General features: G+C 39.0%; 1 protein-coding gene across 5 annotated transcripts in view; it reads left to right on the top strand.

The window, feature by feature from the left end:
* Positions 1-14,025, top strand: part of SYNJ2 (synaptojanin 2) — a 69,276-nt gene that overhangs the window by 29,115 nt on the left and 26,136 nt on the right. For 3 of the 5 annotated variants that reach the window (XM_032683474.1, XM_032683476.1, XM_032683475.1), the window contains 7 exons: positions 4,280-4,363; positions 6,106-6,167; positions 8,992-9,088; positions 12,054-12,226; positions 12,626-12,707; positions 12,922-13,071; positions 13,169-13,334. In XM_032683474.1, the coding sequence (XP_032539365.1) occupies positions 4,280-4,363; positions 6,106-6,167; positions 8,992-9,088; positions 12,054-12,226; positions 12,626-12,707; positions 12,922-13,071; positions 13,169-13,334 (814 nt within the window). Of the gene's footprint in view, positions 1-2,113; positions 2,279-3,255; positions 4,155-4,279; positions 4,364-6,105; positions 6,168-8,991; positions 9,089-12,053; positions 12,227-12,625; positions 12,708-12,921; positions 13,072-13,168; positions 13,335-14,025 lie in introns of those variants that run through there. The other 2 variants (XM_032683477.1, XM_032683478.1) reach the window with 2 other exon arrangements.

Below are 14,025 nucleotides of genomic sequence, written 5' to 3' on the forward strand. Positions count from 1 at the left end.
CCATCTGTTGTCCATGCTCTTTGTGGGTTGTGTGGCAAAGCTGGGGATCCCAGAATAAGCCATCTAAGTGTCCATTTCATCATGGACTATGTCTCTGTGTGCCCCCTGAGTCTGTAATTAATTTTGCCATTTGAAGTTTTGATTGAATGATTATTTCTTTCTCACAAAACTGAGTGATGGAGATTAGTGAATAAATTATTCCAAGCAATGAATGGGCATGGCATGCTGGGATTAGAACCAACTGGTTGACATAGATGTTTGCTTCTTGCCCAGAAGCTTACTAGCAGTACCTGTGTATGAAGGTTGTGTTACCAGGAAGGATCCTTGGATCACAGGGGCAACGTCTAGCCCTATGCAACAGAAGAGAAAAATTGAAAAATGTCCTATTGAACTGTCAATACTATCACCCTTGATACTGGAGCTGGAGAATGAGGCCAGAAAGACAACAGGAATTGAAAGAAAAACATGGCAAATTCTAACACAGGGGTCACAGGAGAAGCAATCTATTATTAAGGCAAAGAGGTCTTCCACACTGTTTGAGTATCCAGTTGCTACTATGATGTCTGATGGGACACTTCAGGAGACCTGTCTGAAAATTCATGCATATGACTGGATTGGATTGTACTACAGGCCAGACTCTTTGAGACTAATGAATTAGTCTTCAAGTGTTTTGAGGTTTTGATAGGAATGAAAATTCTCCCTGGGGCATGCAGGCAATAACTTGCTGTCATTTTGGATCTAAGACAAGAGATATGACTCCACAATAGTTTTTGAAGCCCAAAGGCAGAGATTTAGCAGTATATATCAATCCTAATGACAAAGCATTGTCCAAAAAGTAACTGCTTTTTGTTGAACTTTTAGAGGAAAACCAGTATGATCTTCTTGGATGTATTTCTTGTCCACGAGTTAAGGAAAACAGAGGACAGGAAAATTCTGGATACAAAGTGCTGTTTATTTTTTTTTTAAAGTTTATTTTCTTGAACAACTCTTTATCTTTTGTCTAGTACCTTAGAATAAGGGAGATGGATCTGCTGGAGGATAGGGTAATAAAGTCAAAAATAGAACGACGAAAAAGTGGGACAGATATGTGCTGTAGAAAACATGATATTGTGCACAAAAAATGATCACGGCTGTGAAGAATATGAGAAAAGAAATTCTGCACTTGTCCATGCATAAGCGACAAAGTTGGAATCTGTTATTGATTAGTAAAATTTTAACCTGAATGTATTATCAGTGCTTTTTTAAGATTTTAACAAATAGTTAAAATTACAGTGTATATGGGTATTATTTATGTCCATTCCTGATCTGAAAAGTCCTCTTAATCTCAGTCTTTAAACCTCCTTGCTTAACAAGTCTGCTAGTAGGAAGTCTGTTACCACTAATATTGTAAGGTCAAGGGACATGCTAAAAGGCAGTGTCAGGATCAGGGGTCATGTTCCTTGGAGTGGTGAATGAACGGTAGCGGGGGAAGATTTGCAGAGTCGTAATGCTTAATGAAAGGGTTCCAGTCTGTTTAGGAAGGAATGACTGGCAGAAAAGTAATTTTACTAAGTCTTCCACTCATTAAAAAAATACTAGGTCTTTTTCCAATTCGCTGGCAACTTGGAAGAAAATAATGTTGAATTCTTCTGGGTCATGAGAGTGAGGTGAAAGGATTGCAAAAACCCAGAGAACTGCTCTGTCATCATATGGGGGTCCGTATGTATTAGACCTCAGCTTGACAGAGGATGCCCCAACCCACTGCCTAAAGATTTAGGCATCCTCCTTAGCTCACAGGAATGATCCCCAAGTAGTTTGAATATTTTGATGTTTGTTCATTTCTCTGAATGGACAGGTTGACAGAGACGAAAACAGAAGAGGTAATGGGTCAAAACCAGTGAACAGAAAATGTGAGTGATAGTAGCAACAAACATCTGTTAACTCACTAATAAGTGGAAATAAGCATCTGTTAATGCAGAAAGGCAGAAATGTTTGGTCAGTATTTTTCTTCTGTATTTGGCATGAAGAAGGTTATATATTCATGATCTGTAACTGATGAAATACTTTCCATTAAAACTGTAGCTCAAGAAGATGTCAAACTGCAGGTATTAAATTGGAATTATTATCTGTTAATCAGTGGGTTTAGAGAATTTGCAGCTGGATGTCTAGAAGACCTGGTCGAAGAGATACTTGAGCTGTCAGTTTTGCAGTTAGGTGTGGAAACAAGGGCATTCCAGAAGATTGTAAAGAAAATTGATCCTCTGTAGCAAGCTGTTTGAGTGGACAAATTGTACTTTAGGTAAAGCTTTTTCTGTATTTGTCATCATTAGATGATTCCTTTCAACTCATTCACTGCTAAGGTGATGATTTTTGTCAAATTTTTAAGTGAGCCAGTCCTGAATCTTTTTCGTATAGATTCAGGACCTGATCTTCATTTAATATTAGTCAGGATAATGCTGGGACTGTCTATTAATTTGTAGTGCTATTAATTTGCTTTACCTTGGAATGAGCTCTTCTGGGCCCATGACTGTGAGTGAAAAGATGATTCAGTGTGTAGAAGTCATTGGCTCATTTTGGCACGACCTATCTCGGAGAGAATGTGATAAAGAGGAAGAAGGTGGGTCTGCTTATTCCTCTGGTAGTCCAGCTGCAGGAGGCTTGAACTCTTCTGAGCATAAAAATGCAAAGAAAAGGTGCACCAATGTGTTGCCATCATAATTAGCTCCTGCACTCAGGTAGCAGCAATGTTCAGAAAACTTTATTGGGAGAGCACGTTAGAGCGACATTACTCAAACTGTGAGATAGGTCTTTCAAGAAAGCTTCTCTGAGTACTCCCCTCTCTTGCACGAGATTGCTGGGATGCAATGCAACAGAGAAAGGGTTCTTAGTTTGTTGGTGAGAGGTTAAAAAAATCAAAACATAATCAAAATCAAATCTGGGCTGGCTATCATTCCAACACTGACATTGTGTCCATAACAAAGCCACTTAAATCTTTCATCTTAGTGAAATGGAGACAGTTTTAAGTGCTCTTCAAAAAATATGGTAAATATTACTTAAATATTCTGTCAGCAGTTTTATCTAAACACTTACCTCTCTAGTGCAGCTTTACTTCTTTTCACACATGTAGCTCTAAAAATTGTACATTGATAGTGCTTATAAAGATGAGAGGTCAAGGTCAGGCACTTTCCCTGAACCACATCTAGTGGCAAATTCCAAAAGGACAAACCACATTAAAGCTGTAGAGGAACCCATTTTCATGTTCTGTTCTATTTTCAGAGCTACTAGCCAGCTGGCAGCAGTTGTGCTAAATGATATGATGTGGTTAGAGAGCAGCTACCTGGATAACCTGGATACCATTCCTCTGAAGGGCTGCAGAACACTCATTGTCATGCATGGGATAACGGAGATGTGTATCGTGTATCATGTATCCCCCGTGGAAAACAGCCAGGATTCCGCTGCTAAGTATAGCCTAGGGGAGGGAGCTGGGCTTTGCACAGTTGCTCTGTGGTCACACTGAATCTGAAGATAGCACCTTTTGTGCTAGGTTAACATATAATGTAACGCTTTGATTGGGGGCTGGTGGAGAGGGAAGGCAAAAGGGGAAATCAGTCTGTACTTCGTATAGATTTGACTCAAAATCAGCTTGTTAAGAGTGATTATAAGAACACATGTAAAGAGGGAATTTGAGGTCTGGTTAGGGAAGGAATTGGGGGGTTTGGAGCCTCTTGCTGTAAGCCTCCTGGAAAAGAAATAGATCGCATGCTGTTCACTGTATCTTGGAGTGGGAGTGGCAAAGCTGCTGGTTTGAGTTTTATTTGGACTCTCTGACGAGGCACAACACGCAGTGAAATAAGAAATAGTAAATACAGCAGAAGATAAGCTTATCCCACACCTGACGTTACCCATCATCAGTCACAAGGAGCAATGACATTTTGCACGGTTAAGTTTTGTGAGAGAGACAGCGGGAGAGTATATAGCTGGTCTGAGTATCTCCAGCAGTAGATCAAATCCATCTTCATTGTGGATGAAAGATTCCTTCCTTCTTGGCAGTGGTGATGTTTTAAATTTTCTCTTGTTTCTGGTGAGTAGTGAATTGAATCTGCTGTGATGACATGAAAGCAAATACACTGTGCTTTGTTCCACTGCCGGTGACACTATGGAAAAGGGGCTGAGCAGTAAGTGGATACAGTGAGATACATGGTTTACTTTTTTTACCCTTTGAGTTCAGTGTCTGTCACCTGATGAAGGGGTCACAGACTGATAGATCTAACTGCAGAACTCCTTTATTTTATTTTTGCAGACAATTTACTTGGATGATGACGTCTCTTCTTTTGTGCAGATCAGAGGTTCTGTTCCACTGTTTTGGGAGCAAACAGGGCTTCAGGTAAACAAATAATCAAAAAGCCTACTTTGCTTATCTCTCTCTTGCTACTTATAATTTAGAATTAACATAAAATTTAATTTATTTATATTTCATTAAATGAGCTGCAAAGCTTATTCTGTGAAAATGCTGAGCTTTTTCATTTTAGGAAGTTTTGTGTGTTTAGATAAACAGAACTACACCAGACAAATGGCTACAGGTAACTGAAGTTTAATATTTTTGTGTGTTTGAGTGCCTCTACAGGGGACTGTTTGTAAGGGACTATGTCCTAATGTTATAAACTGAAGCTTACAGCAATATCTTTATAACATTTTCAGTTTGATTTGGAATAACCTATTCTTCTGAAATGCCTGGTTGGCTTGATGATACTGACCCCCACAATAAAACTGGAGTATCTACCGATACCAGGAGCTCTGTAGAAGCATGCTGCCTTGAAACAAAATTAAATATCTGGATGGTGTGTTGATTTCAGTCGAAAGGGTGATAATGATCTAACCTGATCTTCTGCAAGGCAGAGATGTAGGATTTCATCGGGAGGTTATTGTGTCAGACTTAATGGTCTGTGACTTGCAGTTTATACACAGTTATAAACGCAAATAAGAATCATCCTATCACTCTTTGCATTCTCTTAACAGAGGGATAAGCAACTGAAATGAGTATACACATGTATGTTAGTACAGAAAAGGCATCATGTAGCTGGTTTTTTTTAGATGCTTTAAAGGTTATTTGATACATTTTTAAAAATCATTAAATCTAAGCACCGTACTATTTAGAGCTACTGGATTTAGCACAAAAGGAAATGACTAAAGGATTGTTCTTGTGTGTTAGCACCATCCAGTGCAATACTTATTTCTTTTTATAGAGCAAGTCTGTCTGTATGATTGTGCACATCCTGCCCATGAAGTAGCTGTATACAGCACTGTTTTTCTGTATGTTATGAAGCCATTGATCTTTTCCTCAAGTATTTTTGGCTAGTGGGTAATATCTCTAGTTAAACAGAATTTTCAGCTTTTTAGTAGGTCTGATTTTTTGCCTAATCTGGATTAGATTATGTATTCTTACTCCTTGGATGTGAACGTACTGGCACTGGTGTTAGAAAAAATTGCAGAACCAACCTCATGAAAAACAAAGAAAGATGATGAAGTACAGGAAACAATTCATGATCCTGTAAATACTTAGTAGTGTAGTTTCTGGAGAGGAAAGAAGCCCTCTGCATACTGTAATAACAGTAGCTGTAATTCAAAAGAAGCTTGAGGCTACTGTTGTTGACATCCATATTAAACGTCCTATTAGTTTGATGGCACAGGATTTGATCCTTCATATATTTGAATGACTGTTCTGATTCTTTTGAAAGAACTCAGGACATACAACCCATGGAACTGGTGTAATTTCAGCCTTTTCTACCAAGGCAAGGGCAGTAGGAATGGGCACACAGTACGCTCATGTGAGGCAGTGTGTGCTAAGGTGGCAAAGAAATGTGATTTGTTTGGCCATAAAAAGATGTGTAGGTATCCCTTTGCTTAATGATAATTGTGTTTTCACTTGTAATTGTAAATGTTGTCTAATAAAAGCTGGGGCTTTTATATTAAGGATATTTTGTGTGGAGGTGGTTGGAGCTAGAGGTATCTGGTGCTGTTAAAAAAGATGTTTTACTCTGAAGGAAAAACAGAGACATCTAGTGATTTAGGACTCTAGCAGTTTAAGAAATTATTTCTTTTTCTTTTTCTTCTAATATTTTATTTTAGGTTGGTTCTCGTCATCTAAGGCTTAACAGAGGTCTGGAAGCTAATGCACCTGCCTTTGACAGGTAGGTTTTGTTCTGCTTTGGTAGTAACACAGCAGCCTGGTATTTAACCAAGATTCCACAGCTTTATCTTCCTAGAAAATCCTGAGATAATGTGAAACATCTTTCAGATGATGTGGCCAATCCCCCTGGTGTTGCAGATTATTAAATTGGTTTATTTAATTTAGTCACTTTCTTTTGTGCTTTTTCCTTCTTGTTTTCAGTGGTAATTGAATTAATTTCATCTTCTGGCTTGTTTCTGCAAAATCTTAGAAATACTAAGTGATATGCAAAAGAAAGGTTTCTGTAACCCTTTGTGAGCAAACAAATGTGAATTTACACTTAAGGTACACATATCATGTGTGCTTTACCACTGTAACCCAGGTAATTAAAGGGTAAACACTGCTTCCACTCCATTCTGGATTTGTTTTTCTCCTCATTGTTTTACTCCTATACAGAAATAGCACTGTCTTATTCATGACCAGTGTTGTATGATGCTGTTATGCTGATGCTTTTCTATTTTACACAAGGACTGGCTTGTATACCTTTTTAAGCCATTAAGACTCTATGTCAGCTGGAAACTGTAGAAAAAGACATGCATTACCTTGATTCCTTTGAATGTCTGACTATGAAGTGCTGTCCTTTAAGGGCATATTTCCACTGAAGTACATGGGAACAGTGCCTGAAAAGGACATGAAGAATTTGGGCTGTGGGAAATTTTCACCTTGTAAGTGCCATGTCATGTGATAAATTTCTGTTTTGGTTAGGTTTTGGCAGATCAGAGTGTATGTTGATTTTGAATAAGGCCTCTTAATTACTCGATTTCATTTACTGCAACTGTTAGCAAACAGGACATTAGTGACTGTTACTGGTTTTGCAGCACTGAAGACTCTGAATCAGGGTTTAGAATCTTAAGGGACTGGGCACGATAGCAGTCCCTCTTTCAAAGGTTCTTGGCCTACATTTTCCAAGCTTTTAGAGCTCTTAAATTCTAGTGACTTCAAGCGCCTTCGAGACTCATAGTCTCATGGCCATCTAGTGCCATGATAACTTGCCCTGCCAGTGTCCCTGAAGCTCCATCTTAGAGGTTTGCATTCCACAGCAGAGATATTTCATGTAAGAAGAAAACAATCATCCTCTTGTACTGCCTGTGAAATTGAGAGTACCTCAGGAAGGAACAACTCCGTAAGACCGTTTAGCCCTGACCCTAATGCAACTGGTGAATAGCTTTCTTGTCAGAAACATGAACATAAGGATCAACTTGCGCTTATTTCTTCTTCCCCTTGTGCCTTTAGATTAGATGAAGTTAGAGATATCTCTGCTTACTGATTTGCAAAAGATAGTCCTTTGAAAATGGGCAAGGAATAAGTGACTGCTTATATGGAAAAATACACTGGAATTTAACAACCTGCTACAGCTTTTCTGAGAGTGTTAGAGTGGATTTAGCCTGTTGCATTTAACCATCTGATAGGTTATTGTGTTGAGAAGGCTCTGTGAGAAGCGAATGGTAATCTTGTTAGTGGATATTTTTTCATCCTGTCTCCCTGAGAAATCCTCAGGAAACTTTGCTTACGGTACCCAGATGGGTGACTTGAGCTTCAGTAGTTTCATTGTAAGGAAGCAACTTTGGCAGAGAGGTAGGATCTTGATGCTGGGATCAGAGGGATGCTAATGTATGGGAAGAGTTGGCATACAGCGAACCGGTCGCAGAACCAAGAACATAAATGCACCAGAAAATATGTTTAGCTGTATTTCTTGAAGGCAATGCTGATAACTTCTTTCTTTTCTCTCCTTTCCATGGTTTTCTGTGGGACTTATTTTTGGTTAAAGGGTTTAAAAGTTCATGCCAAAAGATGCGTGCTTGCTGTTTTTCTGACACTTTGTCATTACAGTCATTACACATAATTTTGCAGCATGTAGTAACTTTTCATATGTGTGACTGTTTATTTTATTCTTCTTGTCTATCCAACTGCCTCTTAAGTACTACTGCAGTGTTGTTTGTACATGATGGAAGTTGGCTTTAAGATCTAGTTGTTTCCTGGTGGACCGGCATGGCTTCTGTAGCACATGCATGCAGACTTGAAAATGATGTATTGAGGGGAGAAGGGGTGTCTCTGCATCTGGCTAAAAGCTCTTGATTTTAAAGTACCTAAATGTCAGCTTTGAGAGTTTGGTGGCATAGACTAAAAAACCACTCCACTTTTTGCTTGTCCTATTTTGTGTTTTTCCTGAAGAATCTGGGCCAGACAACTTGGCTAAAAGGATCTTTGGTCTGATCCAGTGCAGCAGTTCTTACAATTACTAACCTTCCTGCTGGATTTAATTAAGTTGAGGTGAATGTCTCAATGCTCTAGTAGCTCAGAGATGTTTGACCTATGACGTGTGTTTGTACCTCTCTGGCCTTGGCACTGGAGTCCTAGGCCCCATTGCTGCTGCTGACTCTTAGTCTCAGCCCTGCAAGATGCTCAGCAATTCCTGTTGAAGTGTAATACATTTTCCTCTCTTCTTGTCTTTCCCATGTAGTTCCCAGGCTGACAGCCAAGAGGTGGGAGCATACAAAGGGCAATGTCAAAGCTAACAGTGACATAAAAGATCTGGGGCCTCTTTCCTAAGATGCTTCTTTCTCTATGTACAGTACAAAATACTGTATCCCTTAATTGCATACCTTTCAACATTTATACTTTAATAATTGATTGCAAGGAAACTGAGGGAGACTTCTGTAGATGATGTGGCTGAAATTATCTGCTGGATGAAACAACCAGTGATCTCTACTTGTGTATTTTGAAAATGGTAGTAGGCAACATAACATGGTTTTGTTTAGTACCTATTATGGTTACTTTTGCTATAGGCATATGATGCTTCTCAAAGAGCAGTATGGAAAACAAGTGATCGTTAACCTGTTGGGAAGCAGAGGAGGAGAGGAGGTGCTCAACAGAGCTTTTAAGGTAAAAGCAATAATTTTCTTTTTAACCACTGATTTCCCTTGAGCCTCCATGTTCTTCTGTTTCCCTTCTGGCCCAGGAGGTGATGAATACTATATCTAAAGAAATTATGTTAACTCTTTACTTCATTACAGACTGAGAGAATAGTGCTTCTTAGTCTCATGGCTTAATTTCCAGCCCTTCCTTTCTGCTTACTTCTTCATGTATTTATGTACCTTCTCTTTAACCAAACTTTAAAAAAAATTGTCCTAATACTCTTAAGAGTAGTTCACCTTTGCAAAAATGAATCCTGGTCAGCTTTGGCAGAGTATGTAGCCACCTATGCAATCAGGTGCCTTGTGAATTTACCAGAACTGCTTGGGGGCCAGGCCCTGAGCCTTGCTCACTGAGCATAGGTACTTAGCATCACTAAGCTATCTTGCTCTGACAGTAATGGGAAGTAGCTATCTTGCACTGACTGTGTTGGGATTTGTCTGCCTGAGCACCAGAAGACAGTTTGGTGTATGGAGAGAGAATTTCCTGGCCCCTGAATGTCCCTAGGCACATCTAATACCTGAAAGCAAGGATGTCTGGCCTTGTAGAATAAAAGCTGTGCTGAGTTCTACTGTATTATTCTCATGGCTAGATTTTTAAAACAGTTATGAACTTAAAGCCACAGGTTGACACTGAGTGGGATTTACAACAGTGCAATAGCTGCCTGAATCTGCTGGGTTCTGATGGCAATCTGCCTCCTGAGTACCTGTTGCTTTAGCAATCTGACATAGATACTTTGGAGTATATGTTCCTAAAACTAATCATAAGATATGGTTTAAGTACACACCTGTAGTAAGTGCTGGGTATTTATTATTGGTAAAGAATGATACCAATAGTTCTGAGTTGAATTGTTTACTGTGTGAAAACAAGCAAAATAAAAATTGTAGTTAAATAATGGGGCCTGATTTCTTTCCCTCTCTCTTGGAAAAATGTACCTGAGACAAAAGGAGTGTCAAGTTTTTTGTCAGTTTTTCTGTGTGGCCATTTCCTCCTCCTGCAAAACAGCTGGGAAGGACTATCTGCTTCCCCAGCTGAAAGTGGCAAAGTGAAAGTTTCCTCCTGCACAGATTATGGCAAGAGAAAGTGATTATGACTAAAGCTTGCAAGGCAATGACAAAGGTACAGAAGTGAAGTCTGGTCCTAGCTTCTGTTTTCAGCCTCTTACTGAATTTCTGCTTGACGCAGCCAAGCCTCTGTAATGTTTTGTTTTCCCTCTCTTTAAAATAGTTTTTCTAGCTTGTTTTGCAAAATGCACTGAGATTTAAGGGTAAGAGATAATCACTTCTGAAGGAAGATGCAAATACGACATTTCTTGCGAATTTAATACTGATATTTTCTCAAACTCTCACATTCTTGAAGATCATGTTCTGGCCAGTATCATGCAACCAGAAATTAGGTCAGAAATAGGTCATCTCTAGAATAGAGACCTTGCATTTGTTAATTTAATTTAAACAAGGACCTGTTTTGTTTAAATTGTTAAACTTTTTGCTTGTTTAAAAAATAAATTAAAGTACCCTGTGGGCTGAAAGAATTTAGATTGACAGCACTGAAAACCACAGTTTTGTACTCATTCAAAATTACTCCCTCTTGGTCATTTTTTTACCTTCGTGTTTTAAGAATTTGATGTTAGGAAAGAATATAGAGTTAATTTTTGCTTTGTTGATTTTAAAGGGCTTGAATGAAAAATAAAGTTCTTTGTAGGGATATGATTAGGAATGCAAGCTTATCTTCTGTCATTAGTTTATTTCTTTGTTTCTCCATCTTTCTTTTGCTTTTATTCCTTCCTCTTCTCTCAACTCTTGTTTCAACCTTAGTAAATCCTGAAAGTATTGGTTCAAAATATTCTTGTAATTACTGCTGCTGGGTTCTCCTGATCAGTGGCACCATTACCATTCATTTATGCAGCATCTGTTACCTGAATCAGCTGTTACCAGACCAAAAATCAATATTGTTCCCAGTAACGCTGTTCCTCCCATAAGCATTCTCTATAACAAATGTAATTATGTTTACAGTAAAAGCAATGCTGTAATGTAGAGTTGCAAATACTCTGACAATGATTTACACCAAGGCAGTGGGTAAATGTCATCCTCAAGTGCATTGCTAGTGCCAGCAGCTGTAAGGGCAAGTTGAGGTGTCAACAGTAACAATAATGAAATACATTTAACACATCTGTTTCCAAACACTAAATTTGCTTCTGCAAGGAAGGCCTAATGGCTTACTTGGTACAATTATGCTGGTGTAGCTGCTGCATGTACACTTTTAATGTAGTGTCAGATTATCTTTTTCCGGTGTGTGTCACAATCTAAGTGGAAAAAAGCATCCATCTCTTGGGGTGAGAATGTGCAGAAGGGAAAGGAATAGACGAAGGCTTGTTAGAGTTTATCTAATAGTTCTTTCTGGCTTTGTTTTGGAGAACAGGATGCATTATTGTTGTATCTATATTACAGATACCTTAATTAAATTTGTGGTGATTATAGAAATGCATGTGAGGTCATTGAAATTGGAGATGAAATAATGAGGCTATTTGTGCCTCTTCTCTCACTTTTGCAGTTTACCACAAACATTTTATAGTACATTTCCTGGGACATAATTCCGATCTTACTTCCTCTCCCTGAGACTGCCTAGAGCATTACTGTTGCTGTACACCCTCATGCACAGAGGTAGCAGCGGGGCTGCCACTAGCCAAGGCGCAATTCTGATATATACTTTGCAGTTACAGTTTGAGTTCCCCTGCAGAAATTGGGATCTAACAGTCAGGTTCACTTTTGTGAAGAAAACAAATGGGGAGCTTTGATTGCTTTTTTCACATCTGACCTTTCAAAATTCCCTATGAATTATGTAATTAGCAGGGTTTAGTAATGAAAAAAGCATGGTGGTATCAATCCTTACATGTGGCTTGAGCAGCATGTGTTTCCTTCATTCTTTATCTAAACAGAAACTGCTATGGGCTTCTTCCCATGCGGAAGACACTCCCATGATAAACTTTGACTACCACCAATTTGCAAAAGGTGGGAAAGCTGAGAAACTGGAAAATTTGCTGGGGCCTCAGCTGAAGTTGCATTGGGAAGACTTTGGAATCTTCACAAAGGGCGAGCATGTAAATCCACGGTAAGTGTCACTGCCCCTCTGTCCCAACATAGCCAGGCACAGTTTGTCCTGGCCTTTCCAGGTTTCTTGCTGTGTTTGTACCACGACCGTAAATGACCATCTTGAAATACAATTTTGAGACAAAGTGTACTTTTGGTGCTAAATGGATTATTTGGCTTAACTGCATCTCCATTGTTTCAAATCTGCAAATTCACCAGTCCGTGGACTTGCTAATACAGTGTTGCAGATGTAGTCAAGTAATTAGATGTGTTAAATACATTGTGCACAACATGCTCGTAGCATCAAAATGTGAGTGGGTGATCATCAACATTTGATGATCTTCTTCAATCAACTCATGATTAGATGTTATTTTAAAATATACCATTTTTTCCTTCCTCCTCTTGTGTTTGGTTACCGAAGCCTGCAGACAGGTACTTTTCGAATGAATTGTTTGGACTGCCTGGATCGTACTAATAGTGTACAGTCCTTCGTTGCACTAGAGGTGAGTTTGTCAGAGGACCTTCCGTGGGATACCTGTACTGCATGCATTGTTTGTTGCACAGAAAAGACAGGAAAGAGTGCCTAAGTCTAAGTTGTGCAAGTCTGTCTTGCCAGCTTTAATGATAGAGAATGGTGTTGGCTGGGCATAAAGAGCGAAAACACATTTAAGAACAATATTAGTTGTTTTTTTTTTTTGTCTCCTGCACCTAATCCAGATACTGCTTGCTCAATTAGAGAGCCTTCGTTTGAACTCTAAATCTATAATTGAGCGCTTTGTGGAATCCTACAAAGAGATGTGGACTCTCAATGGTCATAATCTGAGCAGGGTTTTTAGTGGCAGTCGTGCCCTTGAGGGGAAGAACAAGGTAAAGAAAAAAGTCAACTTTCTTTACTTATGAATAAACAGGTTTGCCATATTTACTCTTCAGTGTCACTTGCACTGATGATTCCTGTCTGATGTAGGTTGGGAAGCTCAAGGATGGTGCCCGCTCTGTGTCTCGCACCATTCAGTCAAATTTCTTTGACGCAGTAAAGCAGGAAGCTATTGAGTTGCTACTCATGGGTGACTTCTTCAGGGAGGAATATGCAGACAGAGGCAAGATGCTCATGGACCAGACTGCACTGCTGGGTAAGGCCAGTGTAAATCCTTCACTTTTCTTTTGTGTCTGCTTTTAGCTGTCAGATACAAGCAATTGTATGCTTTTGGAAAAAAAAATCAATAAATAAGCTACTTTCCCACAAATCTATTGTTTAAAACACTGCTTTCAACACTATGACCATAGCACAACTCTGTGCTTATTTGTCATATTTTCTTTTGAACTTTTGAGTATGTTTGTTTGCTATTTGATAATGATATTCTCTGACAGCTTAGAAGAGTTGGATCAGAGGGGAAGGATTTTAGGGCTATATACCCATATTCCCAGTCTGGTCCTGCCTGAGTTTGTCTTGAGGAAGTCTCTTGAGTTCAGCATTTTTATCTCCTTATTTTTCTCCTTGCTATTTGCACATGCTTTTAGCCATTTGGATCTTTAGAAGCACATTTCAGTTGTATTTTGGTTCATTCCGTGCTTTACTCCAGGTCCCTGATAGTCCACAACATAGACACATTTGTTTACACCAATTTAGAGTAAATGCAGCTCTCTCTGAGGAGTTATTTACATGCAGAACATAGGATAATTTCACCCACTAGCAGTATTGGGTGATCAGTTTACTTCAGAGCATCATTCAGTGCCACTTCAATCTGGGCTTGTTCCATAATGCAGACCACAAGGAAAATATAGATAGCTTTTCTGTGCCTGACTGCCAATGCAAATCAGGTA

This window comes from Chiroxiphia lanceolata, chromosome 3 (assembly GCF_009829145.1).
Source record: "Chiroxiphia lanceolata isolate bChiLan1 chromosome 3, bChiLan1.pri, whole genome shotgun sequence".
In the NCBI taxonomy this organism is placed as follows: domain Eukaryota; kingdom Metazoa; phylum Chordata; class Aves; order Passeriformes; family Pipridae; genus Chiroxiphia; species Chiroxiphia lanceolata.